This window comes from Cimex lectularius, unplaced genomic scaffold, assembly GCF_000648675.2.
Source record: "Cimex lectularius strain Harlan isolate CLEC.00 unplaced genomic scaffold, Clec_2.1 scaffold16, whole genome shotgun sequence".
Taxonomy (NCBI): domain Eukaryota; kingdom Metazoa; phylum Arthropoda; class Insecta; order Hemiptera; family Cimicidae; genus Cimex; species Cimex lectularius.
This window is the reverse complement of record NW_019392679.1, coordinates 2,762,570-2,785,246: the sequence shown is the minus strand read 5'-3', so window position 1 is coordinate 2,785,246 and position 22,677 is coordinate 2,762,570. Positions and strand designations below refer to the sequence as shown.

Here is a 22,677-nt window from a genome sequence, read left to right as displayed (position 1 = left end):
TATTTGCAAGAGTAACAATTTTATGTATCCATATAGAATAATTTTTATCACAAAATTAAAATTAAGGTTATTGTTTTTAATTTAATTTATTTTTGTTTGATTGTTTTAAATGCACCAGATATGTCGTTGTTTGAGTATTAGGCCTGTCCGTCCTTTCCAGAGCATACATATCCAAGTGAAAAAAAAAAAGAAAAAATATAAGACGCTTCCTTAATATTTCAATTTTTAAATCAACAGAAACAATTACATCAAGTTTCTGTAGTTTTCACTTTTCAAGATAATATTTCAACGTCACAGTAACCAGTAACGTCAATTTTCTTAGGATACAATGCATTGTACATTCATGCTCAATAATATCGATTTTCTATTGCTAACAACAATAACCAGAATTCTACTAACAACTGTAAAAGTCTAAACGCAGCAATGTCATTTTACTTTTATACAAACATTGCTGTTTTCTAATTAGTCAGTTAGAAAATTTCTATGCCAAAGACTATCCATTCTTTTGTCTTTTATATAAAATAATAACACAATTTGTATTGCATTGGAAAGCATAATAACAGTCATAATAAACATTAACTTTCTGATGGCTACAAACATTGATTAACAATTGCAATCTTCCTTGGTGACGTTAAACAGGAAGATTTTCATAAGGCAATTCATATGGCACACTTATTTTAAAGGCAATAATATATAGAACGTTTATAACATCAACTAGCATAATAAAATTATTTTTTATATTTATTTACAATTAATATGCGATCTCTTAAATATATGGATCTTAGTAGTTTTTAGTATGATAATATAATAGAAGTAGAACACACAAAGTTAGTGCTTGGTATATATAGCAAAAATTGTTAGAAGCGAATATGAATTGATGCAGAGTACATTTTTAGGCAATAAAAGAACATTTATATACAATACATTTTTGTGATGTGTGGGTCATTATGAAAAGTTTAATCACAAAAATGTATGGAGTCCGAAGGTGAAGGCTTCAAATTGCAGAACAAATCATACTTTACAGAAACATTACCAAATTAAGTCAGGGAAAAATAAAAGCCATATTAAATGAGAGAAAAAATATGCTTTAAAATATTGTCAGTGATTTCATTCAAATGCACATATATCATTTTTTTATTATTTTATAGTGTTGCAAAATTCAAGCAATGCTTTGCTGCATTGCAGAAACGGCTCTCTGCCTTTGATATATCCAGTATTATTTTATTTATTTCTTAATCATAATTTTCAGATTCTTGCTGCACCAACTTAAACCTTCTTGGGCTTTTGACACAAGGACTGCATGGCGAAATGCAAAAGGAATCCATAAATCGACCTTTCGTCTGCAAAAAACGTTTGATGTACTGTGAAACTAATTTTTGTGGTCTGTTTTGCCATTCATCCAAAACTTCCTTTGGAACATGTATCTGGAAAAATAAGAGGACAATCATTTATTTCATCATTGCTGAATATTAAACAAATCCATTATCTCATATTAAATTTAAAAAAAATAAAAATATTTTAACCAATTATTTTATACGATCTTACCTGGTCACCTTTTAGCCTGTCTACAATTGTAACACAGATTACAGCACTCTTTATGCCAGCATGGTGTGTAAGCGCAGCAAACACGAGTGATTCCATCTCCATGTTGACAACACCGGCTTTTTGAACTTTTTCAAGATAAGCCATTTTATCTGCTTCTGTAAATTCACAGAATGCGCCGTCTAATCTTCCCTGACCTGAAAAGCATTTTTCAGTTGAGATTTAATTTTTATTAAATATGTAATATACGAACCTTCATAGAAGTCTGTGGTGCACAATGTTTTGCCTATCATCACATCATAAGGATCTTCATTGGAATGTAATGCTTTCAATTCTCTCACCAATTTTTTGTCAAGAATGGCTGGTCTTTGAATGACCTTTCCCAAGACAGGCTAAGAATAAAATAAAGAGATATATTTGCTAAGAACCTTGAATTTAATCATTTATAATTACGAGTTCAAAAAACGGTCTCATCAACCCGTCAACAGCTTGTTCAGAAATGACAACAGTGCCTCCTTCTAATCCAATTCCTCCACTTGTTCCTATCCTGAAGAACACAGGATCTTTCACTTTTGCATGGTACATGAGCTTGATCATTTCATGCAGCAGAATACCAATTGAAGGAATGCCCATTCCATGCTAAAAAAAAACAAAAATAACAACAACCTCATTTTCATGAATTTAAATACTTGATCAGATTTCTAAGATTAACTCACGCTAACTGAAAGGACCGGTCCTACTTTGTACATTGAATACCGGTACGAGAATTGGCTTATATCCTGAAGCATCGTTCCAGCTGGAAGTTTATGCCCGATTTCACCCATTATGTAATAGGCGAATTGTTCCATCCTCTTTGGTGTCCCTCCCATGCACACAAACTAAAAATATATAAGTATAATATTGAGAAAGGTTATAATAAGAAGATAAAACTATAGCTTGATCGTCCCTGATTACACTGGTATTGCTAGTTTTGTCCTTCTGTAACACCAACTAATGGTGAAATACCAAAACCAGGTACGATTGAGCTACATATACAATACCAATCACTGAATACTATTCAATTAACAATAAAAGCATTTTTTGAAAGTTACCTTGATGTCTCCAAACATTTCAACGAGATCATGAGAACCACTTCCTAAAGCCAAGTGGTAAAGGATGTCTTGGTCCATCAATTCAATATGTGGATTCCTGAGCCTGACGGTCCCATTTTCAAATCTGAAAAATATAAATACATAGAAATTTAAGTGATTTTACTCAATTCAATTTTTTTAAACAATTATTATATATTAAATGAAAAGTAAATAACATCAAACTTTATCAATTGGAGTGGTTGAATATAAAATTTGGAAAAGGCAATTTTACTAGTACATACTAGAAGAAAACCAACAGAACCACATTGTTTTGGCAGTTCCTTAAAACAGTTAACTGTATTTTTAATTCTTTAATCATATTGCATTTGACATCTTGTGCATTTTTTCTCCAGCACATTTCAATTGCACCAATTGAGTTTGAAGAGAATCAAACGATGAATTAGATTCGATTGAATTGTTGATTAAAAACAGTTGGTAGAAAAAAAGCAATGTGACTTTTAATTATACTGATCAAAAGCTTGTCAGTAGTAATTCGTGCTCAGACTACAGATAATATTAACGTCCTTGATCATCATTTAATATTCTTCCTTGTTACTAAAGCCTATAAATTCTAGACATAGTAATGTATTTTTATCTTTTCAAAAAATAATTTAATTTTAACAACATAAACAAATAAACACAATGAAGAAACCAGCAAGACGTAACAGGTGAAAACTGCTATTAAATAAAAAAATAAATATTTTTTTAAAAACTGAAGAGGGAAAAAGAGGTCAATATATCGCTATAATGCATGACATGATTTACAAAATTGAGAAAATGATTCTGGTTGTAATTTGTAATCGCTTTACGAAAATTAAAATAACTGAATAACAAGTTGTTAATAGTAATTTCAATAGGAAATATCGAGTACATCAACGTCCTTATTTGCCAGCTAGAATATTGATATTTTTAATGCATGTATAAAAAAATACGTGTTCTTTGATTATGTAATTACAAAATCAGCTTTATAATCAACAATGGTTTCTAGGTCTTCAGATAATTTCTGCCATTTACGACCGCTCTGTTTCTGGTTGTTTACACAGTACCCAAATCGACAAAATTGTGGAAAAAAGTATTCTCGACCAAATTGTATGAATTGAACGTGGGAGAACGATTCGACACGGGCCCTTTTAAATTCTCAGGGGTCGAGCCATTGTCAAGTTCCTCTAAACAATTTGACACTTCCGGACAAACAATCGGCAAGGAAATCGTGATTTAAGCCTTTGTAATTAACTCTTGTTAAACGTAATTCACCATTCTTAACTGGAAAAAATTGTTAAATTGTGAGATTTCCTCGTGTGGACCTAAGGTATGACGTTACCTAACATCTTGGTCTGCCTATCCTCGCTGATTTTCGTTGGTTTGGTGAGTATCGGCATTTTGCCATTTTTGAGCGATATTACACGGCAAAATACCGAAACTTGGCTGAACCAACGAAAATCAGCGAGGATAGACAGACCAGAATGAAAGGTAACTATCAAAACTATAAAAATTGGTTATATTGAAAATTTGATCAGCAAAAGTTTTTAATATCCTGTAATTTTTTAGCAACATCATAATACGCTTATAAAGCAGACTAAGCATTAAGATTGAGGTTTGTTGATGTAAGTAGAAATGAATATAACTGACAGAACCCTTATTTTATTTATGAGTGAATCAAAAACTGCAGATATTTCACAGACGCAGACGCAACCAGCAAACCATGGTTTTTACTTGCAAAATCAACATAATTAAAAGATAAAAATCTGCTTCCTTTACTCAGACATATATTTTTGCATTTAAAGGTTTACATTGCTTATCCAATCTTGTGCTACCATATCTAGAAAACTCTTACTCTCGATGACATTCTGCTTTTGCAATTTGAAAAGTGGTAGTAGGGTCGAAACTACCGTGTATAAAAGGGGCAGTGCGGGGGCGTCGGTGGCGTTGACACGGCGCTCATCACTGTAAGGTAAAGGTCCCGGGTTCGAATCCAGCGGCCCCCATTTTCTCAAAAACACCGGCACCCTGAGGATTCATATAACCTCTGATGTTGCAAACACACACACACAAAATTTCAGTGAGGCAAAATCTCTAAATAGCATTTTCTCCCTTATAATTTGTTTTTATGGAAGGACAGTTTGTATTTTACATGAATATCGATAAAAAATTGTAATTTATTGATACAGATTAATCCCCACTTAAAAAGAATCACGACAGCAACAATTAGACCGGGTTACAAATACGACTCTGTTTATTATGACATCTCTCTACTTTTATTGTTTGACCGGGAAAAAATTCTCTTCCAAGAGAGATGCGGGCTTGTGCCGACTTTCAGTACGAACGAACCCATTTAAGAGAAATAGTATGTAATCCATGGTTTACTTGCAGTGATTTTCATCCTCGTTGGGAAATTTGCATTCGGCCGATGTATCTGAGGAGTTTTCGATAACGTTTTCCCGTTCCATCTCGGAAAATGGGCGTCAGCGGTGTCATGTACATATGTATGTCCCGATCCGACTGAATGGCGCATATCTAATTATCCCCTTCTCTCGGGGCACATGTGATTAACGCCTCAGTGGGGACGGTGACATTCACTCTTCTACCTTTATACTCTGTTTTCTTTGTTTGCTACCTTTATTTATTTATTTTTTTCATACAGGGTTTTATTTTCACTATACTTTTTCGACGAGTTGCTGATTTCATATAACAGAATAACATTTTTAAATGTTTATGTATGGTGATAAACTGATACTCTTTATATTATTGTAATACACAACATAATTGGGAAATTGTTAAACTTAATTAATAATTAAATTAAATAAATAGAAATTGAGTAAATAATCTGAATGTAGAACACAGTTTTGAGCAATTATTACAAAAACCGCTAAATGGTGAACTTTTCAAAACAATTCACGCAGTTAATAAACATTGTGTAACTTTTATCATTTAGTTTTTATTATCATTTAGTGATAGATTAAAATTTAACTAACAATTTCTTACACTGTTTTGCTCTTAATGATGTAACGCGGAAAAATAAACCTCCTCTGGCTCGCGGAGGGTCTTAAGTCTCTAGGGCATCGCGTAAAAAGGCGATCGGATTTCGTCTTATGACAAAGAATCCAATTCTTCAAAAAGAACGGGTTGAAACTGTTCAGCGTTCGTTGGAGGAGACGAACGATGTCTAACCCGTCTTTTTATTATGTTCTATTTGTTTGTTGGCGAATTAATTGTAGTAATTCCTACATCCTCCAAATAATGGGTGACGAGCTAATAAGAATCATGAATTAACACGAATTTGTCCCCAATCAATGGAGTGACCGCGGCTTCGAGAAGAACTTCCTCAATGTACCTTAGTGAAAGATGCATTTTATAAATAATCAATTCGGTACGGGTATGGATCCACCTCATAACGCATTTTCTTTGAAAAGGCGGGGATTCACACATAGCATTTGAAGCAAAGCGTTCCCCGCAGACGGTCCACGTCATTTGATTACCAAAAACCACAGTATTCATCTGTGAAGAGAACAGCCCCATTGTTCAAGTTTCCAAGTGAGATGCTCATTTGCGAATAGTCCTCTTTCTACTCAATGCCTCTACTGGAGAGTGCCGATGCGGGACGTATAGAGCCTAGGCTATATTCACGAAGCCTTCTGACGACCGTTTCAGAGCTCACCCTTACATTAAGGGCCGTTTGGAATTGACTACCTGTCGAGGAAGACGTTAAATGACGGTTCCGTATTGTGGCAAGAGCAATAAAACGATAGCTAGATAAGTCTCTAGCCATCGTATATCGCTCTCTTCGATCTAGAATTCCGGTGGTCCTAAACCGCTGTAGACATATCGCGGATGGTAGAGCGCGGTACACGGACATATAACATCTATCCGGACGAGATCTCGACTTAAAATCATGCTCTAACAAAAATTAATAATTAATTTTTGTTAGAGCATGATTTTAAGTCGAGAAGATTAAATGTGAAGTGACTTTCTTTCTTTTTAATATAACGATTGTAAAAGTATTAGTAATACTCTATAAGGGTAAAAAACGTAATGTGTTTATGTTTTCAGTCAACTATTAATATTTAAACCTAGTTATCATTAATTGTTTTTTTATTATAGTTATTTTTGAGTGAATATTACTGTGGGACACGAACCCTCTGGATTAAGATATAGTCTTGAGGAAGAACAAATTCAATGTTTGGAGACTAAGTCGGTCTTCAAGGACATTTGATATCGCCTGTAAAAATACTTAAATATGTCAATCTGTAGATATATTTAAGATTGTTCTGATGATAACATTAAAATAGGTCGAAAGCTTGCCAGTAACAATGAATTTACTTTCTTTAAGACCGTACCTTGATCCAGTGTTCGTGAGAGAAAAAATTGTCGACATTTTTAATACTGAAAACATTACTGTAAGCGTTTAAAGGAAGTGTCACGATTTGCAGCCTGAGGTATTCAAGACAGAAAAAAAACAGAAGAGGCCTTGATATTTTGACATGAGTTATGTAAATACGCTGTCCCAATTGTAAGAATGGTTATTGTGAAATGTGCTGAAGACGGGGCACAACTCACAAACCTTGTCATTGTGAGATAGTCGTCGTGCGAGGTGTCGTCGCCGTTCTCATTCATAACAATCACATCACATATGTTGTCCATAACTGCAGCAATCGTACTATGGCTCAAAAAACGGATTTCATGACTAAGGTAGAGGGGAGGCTTAACAATCTCCCCTCTCATTAAACCGTCCGTATTTCCTTATCCGTATGGAATATATACATAATTTTTAATCGTAAGCACGTTGACCATTGGCCTGAACGGGACTTTTAGATATGGACTTCCGATCATTCATTCCTGGAGTCTGTACGGGTCATATAAATTGTACCATCATCACAGGAGAATTAAGGCAAGCTTTTTAGCATTTAAATAGCCATTGTATTGTTTAAAGGTTAAAAATATTTGACTTTAGAAAGTACGAATACATAAAACAAAGAAACAAAATGCGTGAAGTCTATTATACGCGCTATGTATTGTTTAATCAAGAGAAAGAAAAATCTCCAGAAATCAATCATACAAATTAGGCAAATTTCATTCTTAAATATAAGGAAAGTCATTTGATGAAAAAATCTCATTGAATTTTTTATTAACTAATGAATTGTTTGATTGAAACGATTTACAAAATAAATACACATTACATTCTTAAATATAAGGAAAGTCATTTGATGAAAAAATCTCATTGAATTTTTTATTAACTAATGAATTGTTTGATTGAAACGATTTACAAAATAAATACACATTTCATTCTTAAATATAAGGAAAGTCATTTGATGAAAAAATCTCATTGAATTTTTTATTAACTAATGAATTGTTTGATTGAAACGATTTACAAAATAAATACACATTCCATGTACTTATTAGAACGAAAACGGCAAGGTCAAGTAAATGAAAGTTTCTTCTAGTAATAAGTTTTAATGAGTTTCTTCTAATAAAAGGTTGTTTTATTGTAGCAAAAGTGATTTTTTTGATACGTTCATTTCATCATGCACCGTGAACTTTATGGCATTACATGAAATTACACGTCTCATTTTAAATTTACATTTAGATGAAACACATTAAAACTTCATGAGTACCTGAATGACAGTCTCCTGCCCTAGAAAAACAAATATTTCTTTTAGGAGTCTATAAAAATTTGATTTATATTCCTCTTGTAAAAACTCGCTTTTTGCCCGGGGCCATCGCAGTCCATCCATCTCTATGCGTTGCACCAATGAGAACCTTGCCTGTTGGTCACCATCGCATTCCATCAGCGTAGATCAAAACTCTCTGCGGTAGTTTTGTCCATATGGACAGGTAGGGTGGTGATGATTTGAAGTCGGTGTAGGTATTCCGCTATTCTTCCGTGTCCGGTCAATATTAGCATCGTTCTTTGGTGTGTCTGTGTACATTGCAGCGCCGATATGATTTGAATGACTCGTACCGTTAAAAAAAGTATTATTAAAACACTGATAATTCCTTAAAATGCGTAAAATTTTAATTGTAATTGCCTTTTACCACGGTATGCCTTTTAATACAGTAATAACGCCTTGGAAGCAGTAGCAGAAAAAAATCGCATGTCTTTCTATTTTAAAGTCATAGTTCTTTTAAACAAAATTTTAACAACACAACAAGGTAATATCACCATCGCACTTGGCCCCTACCTTGGGCATTATTTAGATAGCAGACTTACACGGAACCCACATACAAGATTAAAAAGACAAGAAATTAACAAACGATATGGACTACTCAGGCACCTACTGGGACCAAAATCAATAATAAACGTACATAACAAAGTAAACGTCTAAAAAGACGATGACCTTGTGACCTATCATAACCCCCTCCCCGCCAACCAATAAAAGATAATTCCAGCAGTGGCTGATTTCTCTTCCCAATGTCTCCTGGTCGGACAGATATGTCATACTAGTATATAATTTTTCTATACTATTTGCTCAATGTATATTTATTTTGTACAAATAGCAATAAATTTAAAAAAAGGGAAAAAATTATCATTGTATGATTTTATTGTGTGGTCTGCGGGTGAAACCGATCATTTTGGCCAGTATGTTAGACCAAAATTATCCGTAACGACCAAATCATTGGGCAAAAGGTTAGAGGTTTTTATACGTCATTGTGTATCAGTTTTGCAATTTGCAAATAAATTTCAACAACCATAAACTTTGAACGATATTTTATCAACAGAATGTGACGGTGTTTTTATTTTTCATCATTTGGTTATTATACTGTACAATAGGTGAAAAGGCTCTACAATTGATGCATACCTAATCTTTCAAACTTACCGTAACCTTAGTTCGGCGGATTTCAGTGCTCGATATTCTGAAGGCCCGCCCTCATTCACGCTAATAAATACAATTATACTAATTATAAGTATCAAAGAAGTATTGTGAAGTGGTTTGACCTGTCCGCGATACTCACACGTGTAGTTGGTCGTTAGCCCTCCTGTATGTCTGATTATAACCTTTCATACCATATGTACAGCTAAAAACTGGGGTATTCATTTTACGCTTGTGCCTCCTCAACTTTTTGTATCGCTTGTAATCTTGTATCCTTGTAACTTCTAAAATAATAAAGCTGTGGTTCAACTTTGTAATTTGAGGGGGGACATAATGATAATTTTAACATTTGTAATATATATAATTGAGTTTATTTACATAGTTGTGTGTTTTTTGTTTGTTACCCTTGAAAAGTGGCCCCAAAATGTATTATGTATTGGCAATAAAAAGTAAAACGAAGAGGTTGTGAAGTTCAATCAATACTCTCTCCTTCCTAAGCCTATTAGTTCCAAAGAAGTCAGTCAGGTCATAGTTAACCTTCCTAACAATAAAAGTCCTGGATATGTTCTCGTGAACTCTAATATCCTTCACCCACTTCCCAAAAAAGCAATAGTATTTATTACAACCCTCTATAATGCTGTCTTCAGAACCACATACTTTCCTCTCCTTTGGAAGTTCTACTCCGTACGTATGTTACCTACACGTAAAAAATCTATTCACCTAGCCTCTTCTCCCTATCCTCGGCACTTGAAAAACTTTTTCTTCAAGTAAACACTATCATCACAATCTTGAATATTATCCTCAATCTCCAATTCGGATTCCGCGGCTACCACTAGACTATTCTGCAAGCCCACCGTGTTGCCGACACCACCGCCACCTCCCTCAAGCTTAAACATTATTACCCGGGTGTTTTCCTTGACTTATCCTTTGATCGTGTATGCACCAGGGCCTGTTGTGGAAGATAAAGAGCATCCTTACCTTTACATACTTCGTTATCCTCAAATCCTTCCTAACAAACCGATACTTCCAAGTAACCCAGTAGCCCAAGATACCTCTTTTTTTTATTGGCCTTATGATCTTGCATATTAGCCATAGTACGAATTCTTGTGTGTTCAAATTGGGGGTTATCGGGAAAAAAGGGCCAGAGGCGACGGTGGGAATCGAACCCACGACCGCGGCGTGAGAGTCTCTCATGCTAACCACTCGGCTACCGCGGACCCCAAGATACCTCTTCCTCTTCAATTTTTCTTATTTTAGCCGGCGTCTCCCAGGGAAGCACACTTGTTCCCTTACTTTACAGCTGATCTCCCATTACATTCCGACATCTTAACCTCACATACGCCGATGTCCCGGCAATCCTCTCCCCAAACATCGATCCTCTTACTTCTATCTGTCACCACCAATCCCATTTTAATACGCTTGAACCCTGGCTTCGACAGCGTGGGGAATCAAGATAAACAATCAACAATCTAAATACATAGTTTTCACTCTTAATCGTAAAACACTCCCACCTGTCTATCTATGCAGCACCCCAGTTCTTTCAGCAAATAGTATACAATATCTTGGACTTTACTTGGATAAAAAACTTACGTGCAATCCACACACACACGACTAAAACAAATTGACTGAAACCTTAGACATAAAATGCTGAAGAAACTACTTTATACAAGATCTAAGCTTTAACAAAACAATATTATATACTACACTAATCGCCTCAATTTGGATCTTCCGACTTGAATTATACGTCGCAGCCAAGCGTTCCAATTTTAACAAAATTCAATCCCTGCAATACAAAATCCTTCGCATTCTAAGTTCCTTCGCATCGCTCCATTCTAGGTCAACAATCTATCTGCTACGATCTCAACATACAGTCCCAAACTTGATCCAGTCCCTCTACAATAAATTTCACTCCAAACTATCCTCCCATGATAATCCATTAATTCACAACATGTCCAGTTCAACCCTTCCTTCCAAGCCCATAGAAGACTGAAGCGAAGGAGGCCTCGCGACCATCTGATTTTGTAACTTCAGCTAATAACTTCACGTCATAATGGCCAATTACGTCCACATTCACTGGATGGTGGCCGTTCATATCAATCACGCCAGACATGTAAATGTGTAAAAAACATGTAAAAAATACCCCATCACATGAACATTATATTTGTTTTTTAAAATTTTATTTTTCCATTGAAAATAGTAAAGGCTGGAATTATTTGGACAGTTAAGCTCCTATCAATAGTTCTTCCAACATATTTATGATTGATTAACTAGTCTCAAAATTGTGATAAATGTGCCAACAAATAGAATTATTTTTGAAGTGGAATTTTCATTGGAATCGTCTAACAATAGAACAGCCTTGTCTAATTCTGTTGTACCTTTTGTTACAAGAGAATGGATGTCTATTGAAACGACAATCTGCCGAATAGCACGATGATTCAATAACGGAATCACGGCTGTCAGTACTGATTACGTTTAAATATCAGCGGCCGATATATTGTGTTCTCTCGAAACCGGCCCATTCGCGCGCCAAGCAATTGTGCAAAAGATACGATTCTCGCGTTTGACATTAAATACGACAGATGAAGGATCAACTTTCCACTCGTACGGAGCTTAGTAATTGTAAATCTCAATATTTTATTTGATTATAATTAAAAAAATAAGTTCAGCAGTTAATTTTTTTCTTACAGTGAATTACAGTACTAATTAGGAATCACTTCTGTTCTGTAAATTAAAGAGAAATATGCTGATTTAATCGTTTCAATCCCCTGGGATTTGAATTGTCTTCTCTGTATGTCTTTGCCAACTCACTGTGTGAAAGAACATTAAACACCTGCTGCCTGTGTTAACTAAGTACCACCTGCTTCCAAATCACTGACTTTGCATCGCTGTTCCAAAGCACCATCAATTCGTCATGTAGGTTTTTGCATTGAAAATCTGTGGATGTCCGCTGACTGGTGGCCTATTTATTGCAGTGATTTGGATGGTGCGTCATGGAAGAAAATTACCCCATTTCTATACACGAATGGAACTCCCCAATTCAGTTTAGCCAAGTTGCGTATTAGCCAAAATTTGTGTTCACGCCGTAGAAATGGACGTTCATTTGACTTTTTGTGGTTTAAAAAAAAAATACTTTTCATCCCACTCTCGTTAATCTTCCTGTTATTTTGAACAATATACGTTAGTAATGGGTTTTCTCAACGGCAAATAAAAGGTACGTTTCAACCTGGAAAAGGATTTTCACACTAGCCATTTGGTGGTCCGGAAAATAATGCAGGTTTTGATGTTTTCTTTCAATTACCCCTCTATATAATAAATTGTTTACGTATGATTGATTATTCTTTTGGACGACTGTCAACACTTTGTAATCCTCTTCCAAACAAAAATGTTTGTTTATTTCAATAGCAATTCGTTTCTTGGGAATAATTCTAATATTTGCTCAATAATAATTCCAAATAATTACTAAGATGACAACGAGTGATTTTCCCGTAATTTCGTTTTACGAATTTTAACTGGGTCGGAATGGTACCCAAACGGCCAGAAGCTTTAATGAAAAGTAGGGCGATGGCAGAGAGATGGTTTAAAACATTTCGAGAGGGAGACTCTAGTCTTAAGTCAAAGAAGGTTGTGGAAGGATTTCTTCCTTAGATGATGATTTTCTACGAGCTTTGGTCGAAGAAAAGTCCAGAGCTGTTCGAATCTTTCAGTTAGCAAATCGACCGTCATTGTCCACCTAACGAACCTTTTCTGAACAAAATTGTTACTTGTGATAAAAGTGGATTCTCTACAATAAAAGCAGAAGTCTTGGACAGTGGCTTCACATAGGAGAAGTAGCACCACATTTTTCCAAAGACACCACCTCATCAAAAAAGGTGATGGTGACCCTCTATGGTGGGCTTCATTTTGGCTGATTTACTACTGCTCCTTGTATATAGGCAATGCATTGATTTCAAATTGAAGCAATGCACCAGAAATTGACTTTACTGAAACCATCTTTGGTCAATCGCAAAAGGCCGATTCTGTTACAGTTACCCTAACGACTACCAATTTACACCAAGACAACCAATTAATGCCAAGACACCTGGTTGCAACATAAAAAACAACATAAAATGCGTTTACATTTGTTAATAACACTCAAAATTTTGTTCAGTGGATATAGACAAGTTGCCATCATGTTGGGAGAAGAGTATTGGGAGTTTTAATTGCTAAAAAAAGTTTACAATCGTTTATATAATTGTTTGTATTTTATAGCCATAAACCTGCATATTATTTTCCTGACAACCCAATAATATTACTTATTTTTAAATATCTTGTTAATTACAAAATGGTTTTCGTATTGGATTGATTTTGTTAAGTTCTAAGTTTACACTTCAATATTTATTCGACGTTTTCGAAACATTTGCACGTCCTGCAGCTCGTTGACTGTTAGTCATTTAAAAAAAAGTTAAAATAAAATAGTTACCCACGAACTCATTTCATCAGACATCACAATGTTTATATGGTTAAGGACCGAGACGTGAAAACGAACGAAGTCAGAACAAATATCATTAAACCTTTTAATTGATGAAATCAAAACCGAAACTTTATATTTGTGCCCACGAAATTATATTTCTTCTCGGCACCATTCCGGTTTGTTGTGTATGGTTTGTGTGTGACTGTTATAAACTTATTGCCACATCCAATCAGCACCATGTGTAAAGCTAACATCAACTACTCATAAAAGCAAATATTCTTGGGAGTATTCATCGGTAGTGAAAAATCCTTTTGAAAAAATGGTACATGAAGCGTAAGGAATCGGAACCATATTGTAGTTTGGCCTAGATGATGATCTTCATCCTAGTCTGCTGCCAATTCTCGCTTGTTTGGTCTAGTGAGACAGACAACTAAACTACTACATAGGTTATCATCTAATAATACACAAAAAATAGAAGGAAGGAAGAAGATTTATTCGGAATTGGCAAACATTCTTGAGGCGTCATTCCACTAAATAAAATAAATTTTTAACACGACAGGCTTCGCAAGTTTATTTCTCGCATCTTCAAGTGCTAACATGAACTCTGTCCCACATTGATAATAGGCCTTTTTAATCAGATGAACTGTGATCAGCTATGTCGATGATGTTTTCTGCCTATGTGGTGGTAGTTTGGAAGATGTCCACAATTTCTTAACTTTACTGAACTCTATACATAATCAAATTAAAGATCGAGGAAAATACTACTCCCAATTTCCTTGATCTCGATTTAAAAATAACCGACCAATCACTAGTTTTTTGATATATATAGAAAGCCCACCACTATGGATACAACGATTCAAGCTGTCTCCAACCCTTGGAAAAAAAACCCTAAAGAAGTTAATAACTTATAACACCATACACCTCTATAACAAGAAACAGTTGAAAACTTACTGTTGCCTACCTTTTATTGGCTCTCCCTCCAATAAAATCAAGAAACTATTCAATAGTAATAATGTGCCTTCAAAAGGTCTCTACGCCAGAATTGGTCCTATCTTAAAAATCCATTGGACTAATGGTCCCGAAGTAGGACGCCCACGTCGTCTTTTTTTCGGTTTATTGGATGTACCCAATAAACGATATTCGATTTTTTTTCAGTCTTGTAAACATAGTAAACAAATAGCAGCGACACACCTACGATCCATGACGTCAAGTGTGTGCGTGTGTGTAAAAACCACGATAAATCGGCCGACTTTTTATCATCCGGCAAATGTTGAGTGTGAAAAAGGCCTCTTGATAAAAAAGATCCCATATGGGTTTTGGTTTAATACAACGTTTAGTTTTGTATTTTTAAAAGCAGCAACCAGAATACAAAATTGTCAATTTTAACTCCATTAAGTTTTTTGAATAATTAATATAATTTAACAATTTGGCCTATGTAATGCTATATAATAAAGAGATAATTTGGACAATAAATTGAGAAGTTTGTAAGAATTCAAGGAATTTACGATAAGTGGACGTTCGCTAAAAGTATAGGTGTGCCAGCGACACGGTAAACATGAAAACGAGGACGAATGTTAAGTACGATGAGGCCCGTTTGAAAGCAGTATTCAGTAGCTTATCTCCAAGGACCCAATCGATGGCTTTTTCTATATTCGAAAATATAACGGGACTGCAGTTGGTACGGATGCAGGTACTCTGACGAGTGATCATTCCGACGATGTAATTGGAACAGACGATAGGGCTGCCGATACCACCCTGGCAAAGGACGTCGTGGTACTTAGAAGGCACTATGCCGTACCACTCGTTTTCGTCCACAGAATCGTCCTGACACCAGACGAACTTGGACGGGCATTGCGACGAACAGTAGTTACCGCTTAAGAGCAAAGGCCTCATTTCAAAACGCGACAGTTTCCAGTCGTATCCCGACGCGTTCAGGCCGACGAGGCCTTCTCTTTCCAACGAATACGTGTAGCAACGTTGGGCGAGGATTTTCGGATAATCCAGATGGTGAAATGGGACCAGCGTTTTCACACGATGCTTAGGCCAATAGCTATCCCTGATAGTTACCATTGCGAAATTATTCTTCCACGTTTTTCTCCTTTTATTGTAACGGCTGCGTCGATGCAATTTCCAACTGCCTATCTTCCGTTTCTCGGAGACCGCGTTCTTTTCGACATTTCCGATCAAGAGGTCGAACAAACCATGATCGAGAATCTTCACATCGTCGTTTTCTATCCTCGTGATGCAGACGGCACACGTGAGGACGTACCTGGGAGTTATCAGTGGCCCCATGCAGACGTACGATCGTGTTTTGATATTCCAGATAGTGGCAATAAACCAGCTGTCGCCCAAATCGCTCTGCTTGCTTCTCTCTTCGATTCCAACATCTTCTTCCTCTTTCGCCCGACAGACAGGAAACGTATATAATAAAAAAATCAATATAGACTTCATGACAGAACGTAGCCTTATTAAATAACGTACACATTACAAAACAATCCATATTTAAAACGTTATATTTATTTAATAGAGAACATATGGCAAAAGTTATTTATAATTGCATCCATGCTATTGAATGTCATCACTTATCAGTAACTTCGGCTCACGTCCTAATTGAATAAATTAAAAAATTACATTCAGTGGCAAGTTGCAAAACATTCACTAGTAATAAAACAGCAATATTTAAAACAATTTTTGCAATAAGTTGACAAGGTTACGTAAAATCAATTGACTAGATTTCACTTTTAATCAGGTGTTTTTTTGTTTTGTTTTTCCTCGTCTTTAGTTACAACATATATACAACACGCTACATAATATATTTTATTATCTTAGTTATTTATGAGCTTTTTTTTTTAATCTTGAGAACAAATTACAAGTGGTCTGTTGTTAAGCCGATCTTAATCACTCAAACAATCAAACTTAGTTCCTGCATAAAAAGGAGGTTTATAACTAAGGATAATATGTATAAAAGAGGAGGTTGGAAAAAAATCGACTATACAGGGTAGCAAACAATAGAGTACCAATAGGCATAAATCCGTTTATTGAACCGGCGGTAGATTCAATGTAAATCAATAAGTCAACAACTGTTATTTTTACCCACTTGCAAATATGCTGTAGCTCGGCCTTCGCCTGACAAAATGCTTAGCAATTCTCTAAGTTAATTCGCATCGACCTTTTTACGCAAACCTCGGATATGGATGAGAATGACAAATGCAGATTTCCAACAAATGTCAGTTGTTTATTTTTTTATATTTTTTATTTTTTTATTATTATTATTTTTTTAATTGGGGTTTGTTGGATTCAATTGCTGGAAAAAACTTGGCAGTGATTCTATCGGAAAAACTTGATTTATAATTACTAAATCCTAATCACTCGCAGGAAAGATTAGATTAATTAAATTCATTAGATTTCGTGGTCCGATTGACTAAATAACATCTTTCAATTAATTAATCTTTATGGTATTGGTTGAGATAAAAAAGTCAGTATCACGAGCGGGATTCGAACCCACGACCTTCGGCTAAATACGCCGCTGCTCTACCACTTGAGCATCGTGATTCACGAGCAGCGTCGTATTTAGCCGAAGGTCGTGGGTTCGAATCCCGCTCGTTACACTAACTTTTTTATCTCAATCAATACTTTCATAAAGATTAATTAATTGAAAGATTAGATTAATTTTAAATAAGCCAAGGTCCCTCTGGCCGGTATAAACTGGCACTAAAGCGATCCATAAACTGTGTATTATAAATACAACGTACAACAATATAAATACGTTTCGATAAAATATTTACGAGGGTCAAAAGTACGTCGCTATGCAAAATTAACGGCCCTGCAACACATAACTGAGTGGCAAAAAAAGTGGCCACCCTTAATATTTTTAAATATCTATTATACCATATTATTGTATAAAAGATATTTATATAGGTAAATAAAACAGAGATAAAATTTCCCTCTTGTGTGTAAAATCGAATTTTGTAAATAAATCTTTGAATAGTCAATCTCTTCGTTGGTTTTTCTGAAAGCTTCTTTCTACGTTCCGGTGGTTTAATTTTCTTAAATCGTACAATTTTTAACTTTCAAATTTGTTTGAGTGATGGTTTTAAGTCTTAACATGTAGGCTAACATCATAGCATTGTTTGGAAGATGGAAGAAGTCAAACATATGCGGACAAGGTGCTTAAGATTCACATAACAACTGTCCGAAGAATCTTCCATCGCTACCAGTGGAGGTTACTCAATAAGGCATGGATCAGGTCGCCATTGTGTCACAACCAGAGTCAGTCATCTCCATAGTCGACATACATTCTACCGCTGCTGAGATCAAACAACGACTTCAACAATTTAGAAATGTTAATGTCAATTTACGTACTTTAAGGGAAAACCTTCAGAAGCTGGATTACGCGCGAAAAGGCCTGCCACTGGTCCAGAATCTGACAAGGCATAGAACTTTTTTTTAACAACTGCGCCATTATTGATTTATCATTATCCGTGGCCTTGCAACCCAATAAATTTTACACGGAAACCATTGCTAGGGCGACACTGCTGCTCATTCGTGAACCAGGGGGCACATGTACTAACTGTACGGACGCGAACAGCATTACCCTCCAGCTCGGTTAAGTTTCGCAAGAAATGTCATCAGTTGGTCTGAGCAAGATTGAACTTGGAGATCTTGTTTTCGGATGAATCAAGATTTTGTTTGAGGTCTTCCGACGGCCGAGAGAGGGTTTGGTGGAGAACAGGAGAACGATACGTCCCTACAACATTTTAACTCCGGAGAACTTATGGAGATGGTGGTGTTATGGTTTGGGCAGGCATTTCGATGGAGGTCGAACAAACCTGACTTGCATCGAGGGTTTCCTAACTTCTGCATGAGACATTGAAGATGTGATATCAGAAGTTGTTCCTTGGCGACGGTTTTATTTTTATGCAAGGCGTCACACAGTTAGAATCGTTGGTGACTACTAAGAACGGGCTTCGATTCAAAGTTTGGAGTGGCCAGCATGTAGTCTCGACTTAAACCTTATCGAACTCCTTTGGGACGAGATGTCAAAGAGTGTAAAAAGTAGCGCAGAGATGCCAGAGAGTTAGGGAAATTGGAAAAATTAAGAATTGCGCTGTTAGAGGAGTATGAAAATATTCCACAGCACTACATTCAACATCTCATAAAATCGATGCCACGTCGGATGCAAGCGGTGATCAACGCAAAGGTAGGCATACTCCGTACTGAATTGAATATTTTCTTCAGTGTTTCCATAGCATCATTTTTGATCAAATTGTTTTACTCAGTTTATTTTTTAGTTTAATTATTTATCTAGCTATAGCTTATACAATACAACACACAATACTTTATTAGAATTGATACAAACAGAAAAAATAGAAATACTGATATAAAGTATAATAAGCATGGCTAATAGCCGTCTGCTGAGTTTACTGCTTAAAAGCTTACAAATACAGGAATATTAAAAGAAAAACAAAAAAGTCGAAGAGAAAATTAACATATAGCAGGTGTATGAATCATAATAGATGGAAGTATGAGAAAAAAGAAGGAATCAAAAAGAATTAAATAAGAACAAATTACCTATTGAGAACTGATAGAGTATTAAAAAACAAAGCAGTAAAAGTAAAAGTATATGTACAGGGACGACAATTATTGCATATCTGAAAGCCACTCGTATCTCCAGGCGTGCCGAGCAAAGGAAATTAGCGGTAAAGGGGATACTTGGGAGCTATAGCTTATATTTTTCTTTAAAATTTCAGTTAACAACAAAAAATAAAAATTATAACGTTTGCAACTAACTAAAAAAGATGGTGGCCACTTGCTTTGCCCCTTAGTGCATAATTCACATATCGTACAATGGACAGTCGAGATATTTTATTATTATTACTACAGTAAAAACTGCAAAAAGAAGCCGATTTAAAGCATTCTCAATCAATGCAAGATTAGTTTTTGGCAACTTGACAGGTCGTTCGCTCACTTCATTCTATTTTATGAGCAACACTTTTATTTTATTTTTATTGCTTAACCCTTGGCCAGTTCCTGAATGAGCCACAAAATAGATATCACTACTTTTACAGGCTGATTGTTTTGGAAGGGGGTCTGGAACTTTTATCTTTTCTTTTGAGTTCTCTCAGGACAAAAAGAACAAATTTGGCCGCAGTGTGGATATTATTGCATTGACATGCTAATTTTTTTGGAGGGGGGTCTGGAACTTTGTCCTTTTTCTCAAGGTTAGGTTTTTGTTGGGATATCACACTTTTCGGTTTTTAGTTCGCTTCAGCGTCGTGGACGTCGTCTTGGTTTTTTGAGGCATAGGAGCGATTATGCATGGCGTAGATTTTCTCTTGTAAGAAGAAAAATTGCAATTTTCATTTTCTTACCTTTTCTTACAATAGATATTCATATTTGCACCAAATACCGCAATTCTACTTATAATTTTGAGAAAATTACAATTTTCAGTTTTTACTTTTTTTTACAATAAAAGCCCTATGTTTGTACCAAATTTCCCTATATTGGAAGTGCATTACTTTTGTAAAAGACTTAATATGAGGTGTTCAAATTTTTCCAATGTCCTAAGCGACCTAGTTGCAATTTATGTGTCAAATTTCAAAAGCCCACATTAAGAGAAAGCACGGATACGAGAGTGAGAAAAACTGGGTGAAATGGTTCGAGTAAAGATCATGTGGTAGCTTGCTGGACAGCGCACTACCTAGCGCTCACTTTTGTTTTTCTTTTTTTGTGCAATCTTCTGTGTTAAATTGAACAAGTTCCCTGCCAGCAACCACTCAATAAAGATGTCTTGTAGCTCTGACCATTATTTCATGTTTAATGACTCAAAATCCTTCTGACGACTGTGTTTTAAATATTAAAGGGGCATTATAGTCAACGCCCTACAAAAATCGTTATAACGGCTGTTTATCGGCCACTGTTGCTCTTTACAAATTCCAGGTCGACTGATTTCTATACAGATCATAAGAGACATCTCGACAATTATTCTGTTTACACGTTTCGATTTTGGCCTGGAACGTTTACGCCATCTTCTTTGGAAAGATCTAAATATTGACCATATTTTTGGCGTAAAATTGAACCGCCTCGGAACAAAAACGACATCAGACAGACCCCATACTGTTCTGTTTGTTTACGATTTTAATCTTTAATGTATCTATTTGGCTATTTGGATTCTCAAAAAGTAATAAGTTATAATGTTTTTTCCCCATAGTAGCTGTCATAAAATATAATTGTTTCATCACTAGCACATTTTATTGATTTTTAAAATTTTGCCATTTTTTTAATTTTTAGATGGATTTTGTCATTTTTAATTTTAACTTTACTGTTGTTTTTTTAAATATCTATATTTGTTGAAACAGTTTTTTCGCAGAGGTTCGAGCCAATCGAATTTGCTCTACTTTCAAGAGTGGGAATTCAGAAGTCGGAAACAGCGAAGTACGAATAAGTCGTCATTTTAATATTAAAAAATTAAGCGAATAATTACAGAAAAAAGGGCGACTTACAGGAATTCGTCCAATTCTTCATCTGCCCCGTTCGACATTTTGCGGCTCATGGACTCTGGGAAGGGTAGCGTTCGAGAACGGGTTGGCGACGGGTTAAACAAAACGGGTGTCAAAATTAGGGAAGTTAGCTTGCCTTTCGGCTATCCTCGAAATTCAATAAAGTAAAGGAGGGTGTTCTACGAGGGACAGGGTGGTTTCAGATGGGTCGAACGTGGAGGGGCGACATGGGCATGCGCCACCCTTGGCAAAACCTAAAAACATGAAACGCAACATGGTAAAATATGCATTCTTAGCCTTTTTATTAAACGTCAATTATTTAATTGACTGATAAATTCCCCATTAAAATTTGAGCCGACGACCCACTTTTGAGCAGTTAATTATGAAATTAACAAGGCAAGTCAGTTTGGCGCGAAATATATTCAACGATCAAATAATTTTTCAACGAACGCACAATACAGTCTGCTGCTCCAGAATGTATAATGAATGAAACAACATGAGATTTCTTTTTGCAATCGTATATTCCTATCATGTAGATACGTCAAACCTCGCTGCTTTTGTTATCCGAGTCACCATTCTTCCATATTCAATGCCTGGTCTTTCACATATTTCCATAATCGGAGGGTAGTTACCAGTAGTATTAGAAACATCCGAAATGCATCATAATAATATGCAAAATATTCTGTCTCTTCAGGACCCAGCCCGCCAGATTGATGCACCCTCTCCCTGGACATCGCTCGCAAGTGTACTGTGGTTTGAATAAATTAGTAAGCGTCCCAAGCATACGACAGGTGCAATTACTACTCATTACATCCCACTACGTGCATTACGACCGGAGAAGTTTAACGGCCATACTTACATAACGTTTCCCTTTACCCCTGCGACCTCTCTCTAAACGGGGAGCCATTGTTAAGCAACGGGGACCGAGCAAAAGATGATCCACAACTGTTGATCCAATGAGGAACAGTAGTCAAGGCAGGAGCATGGCCTAGCGCGATCAGATCCTGGTGTAACCCGACGGGAGAAACTTGTGCTGTGAAGTGGCTTTCTGGTTTTGCTGGGGAAGGTAGGGGACGTAAGGTCAAGATCCAAGGAGCCCAATACAACTAGGGAGGTGAACTGGGCTTTGTAGTGGTGTCCCCGGGCTTAATCCAACAATGTGAAGAAGGGCAATACTTTAAGCGAGTTGCTGAGGGTTTGTGCCTCAAAACCGCCAATTTGCTGCACCGTTTTGGCAACAGGACTTTTCC

General features: G+C 35.9%; 1 protein-coding gene across 4 annotated transcripts; it reads right to left on the bottom strand.

Annotated features, from left to right (window-relative positions):
- LOC106661547 (uridine phosphorylase 1) lies at window positions 1-21,650 on the bottom strand. Of its 4 annotated transcripts, none has more exons than XM_014385033.2 (7): window positions 21,431-21,650; window positions 2,634-2,757; window positions 2,259-2,420; window positions 1,996-2,181; window positions 1,796-1,934; window positions 1,546-1,739; window positions 1-1,424 (listed from the first exon to the last, which is right to left on the bottom strand). In XM_014385033.2, exons 1-7 carry the CDS (start codon window positions 21,478-21,480, stop codon window positions 1,233-1,235), a joined length of 1,047 nt encoding a protein of 348 aa, XP_014240519.1. In that variant the 5' UTR covers window positions 21,481-21,650; the 3' UTR covers window positions 1-1,232. The 4 variants fall into 4 exon arrangements, with proteins under 4 accessions (XP_014240519.1, XP_014240518.1, XP_014240517.1 ...); XM_014385032.2 differs by lacking the exon at window positions 21,431-21,650 and adding an exon at window positions 7,231-7,349; XM_014385031.2 differs by lacking the exon at window positions 21,431-21,650 and adding an exon at window positions 5,037-5,184.
- Window positions 21,651-22,677: the final 1,027 nt, after the last annotated feature.

Coding starts and splice junctions, on each gene's coding strand:
- LOC106661547 (XM_014385031.2), bottom strand. CDS start 5,119: ATGGAACGGGAAAACGTTATCGAAAACTCCTCAGATACATCGGCCGAA. Junction 2,758..5,036: donor GAGGATGAAAATCACTGCAA/GTAAACCATGGA, acceptor TATATTTTTCAG/ATTTGAAAATGGGACCGTCA. Junction 1,425..1,545: donor ACAGGCTAAAAGGTGACCAG/GTAAGATCGTAT, acceptor TTATTTTTCCAG/ATACATGTTCCAAAGGAAGT.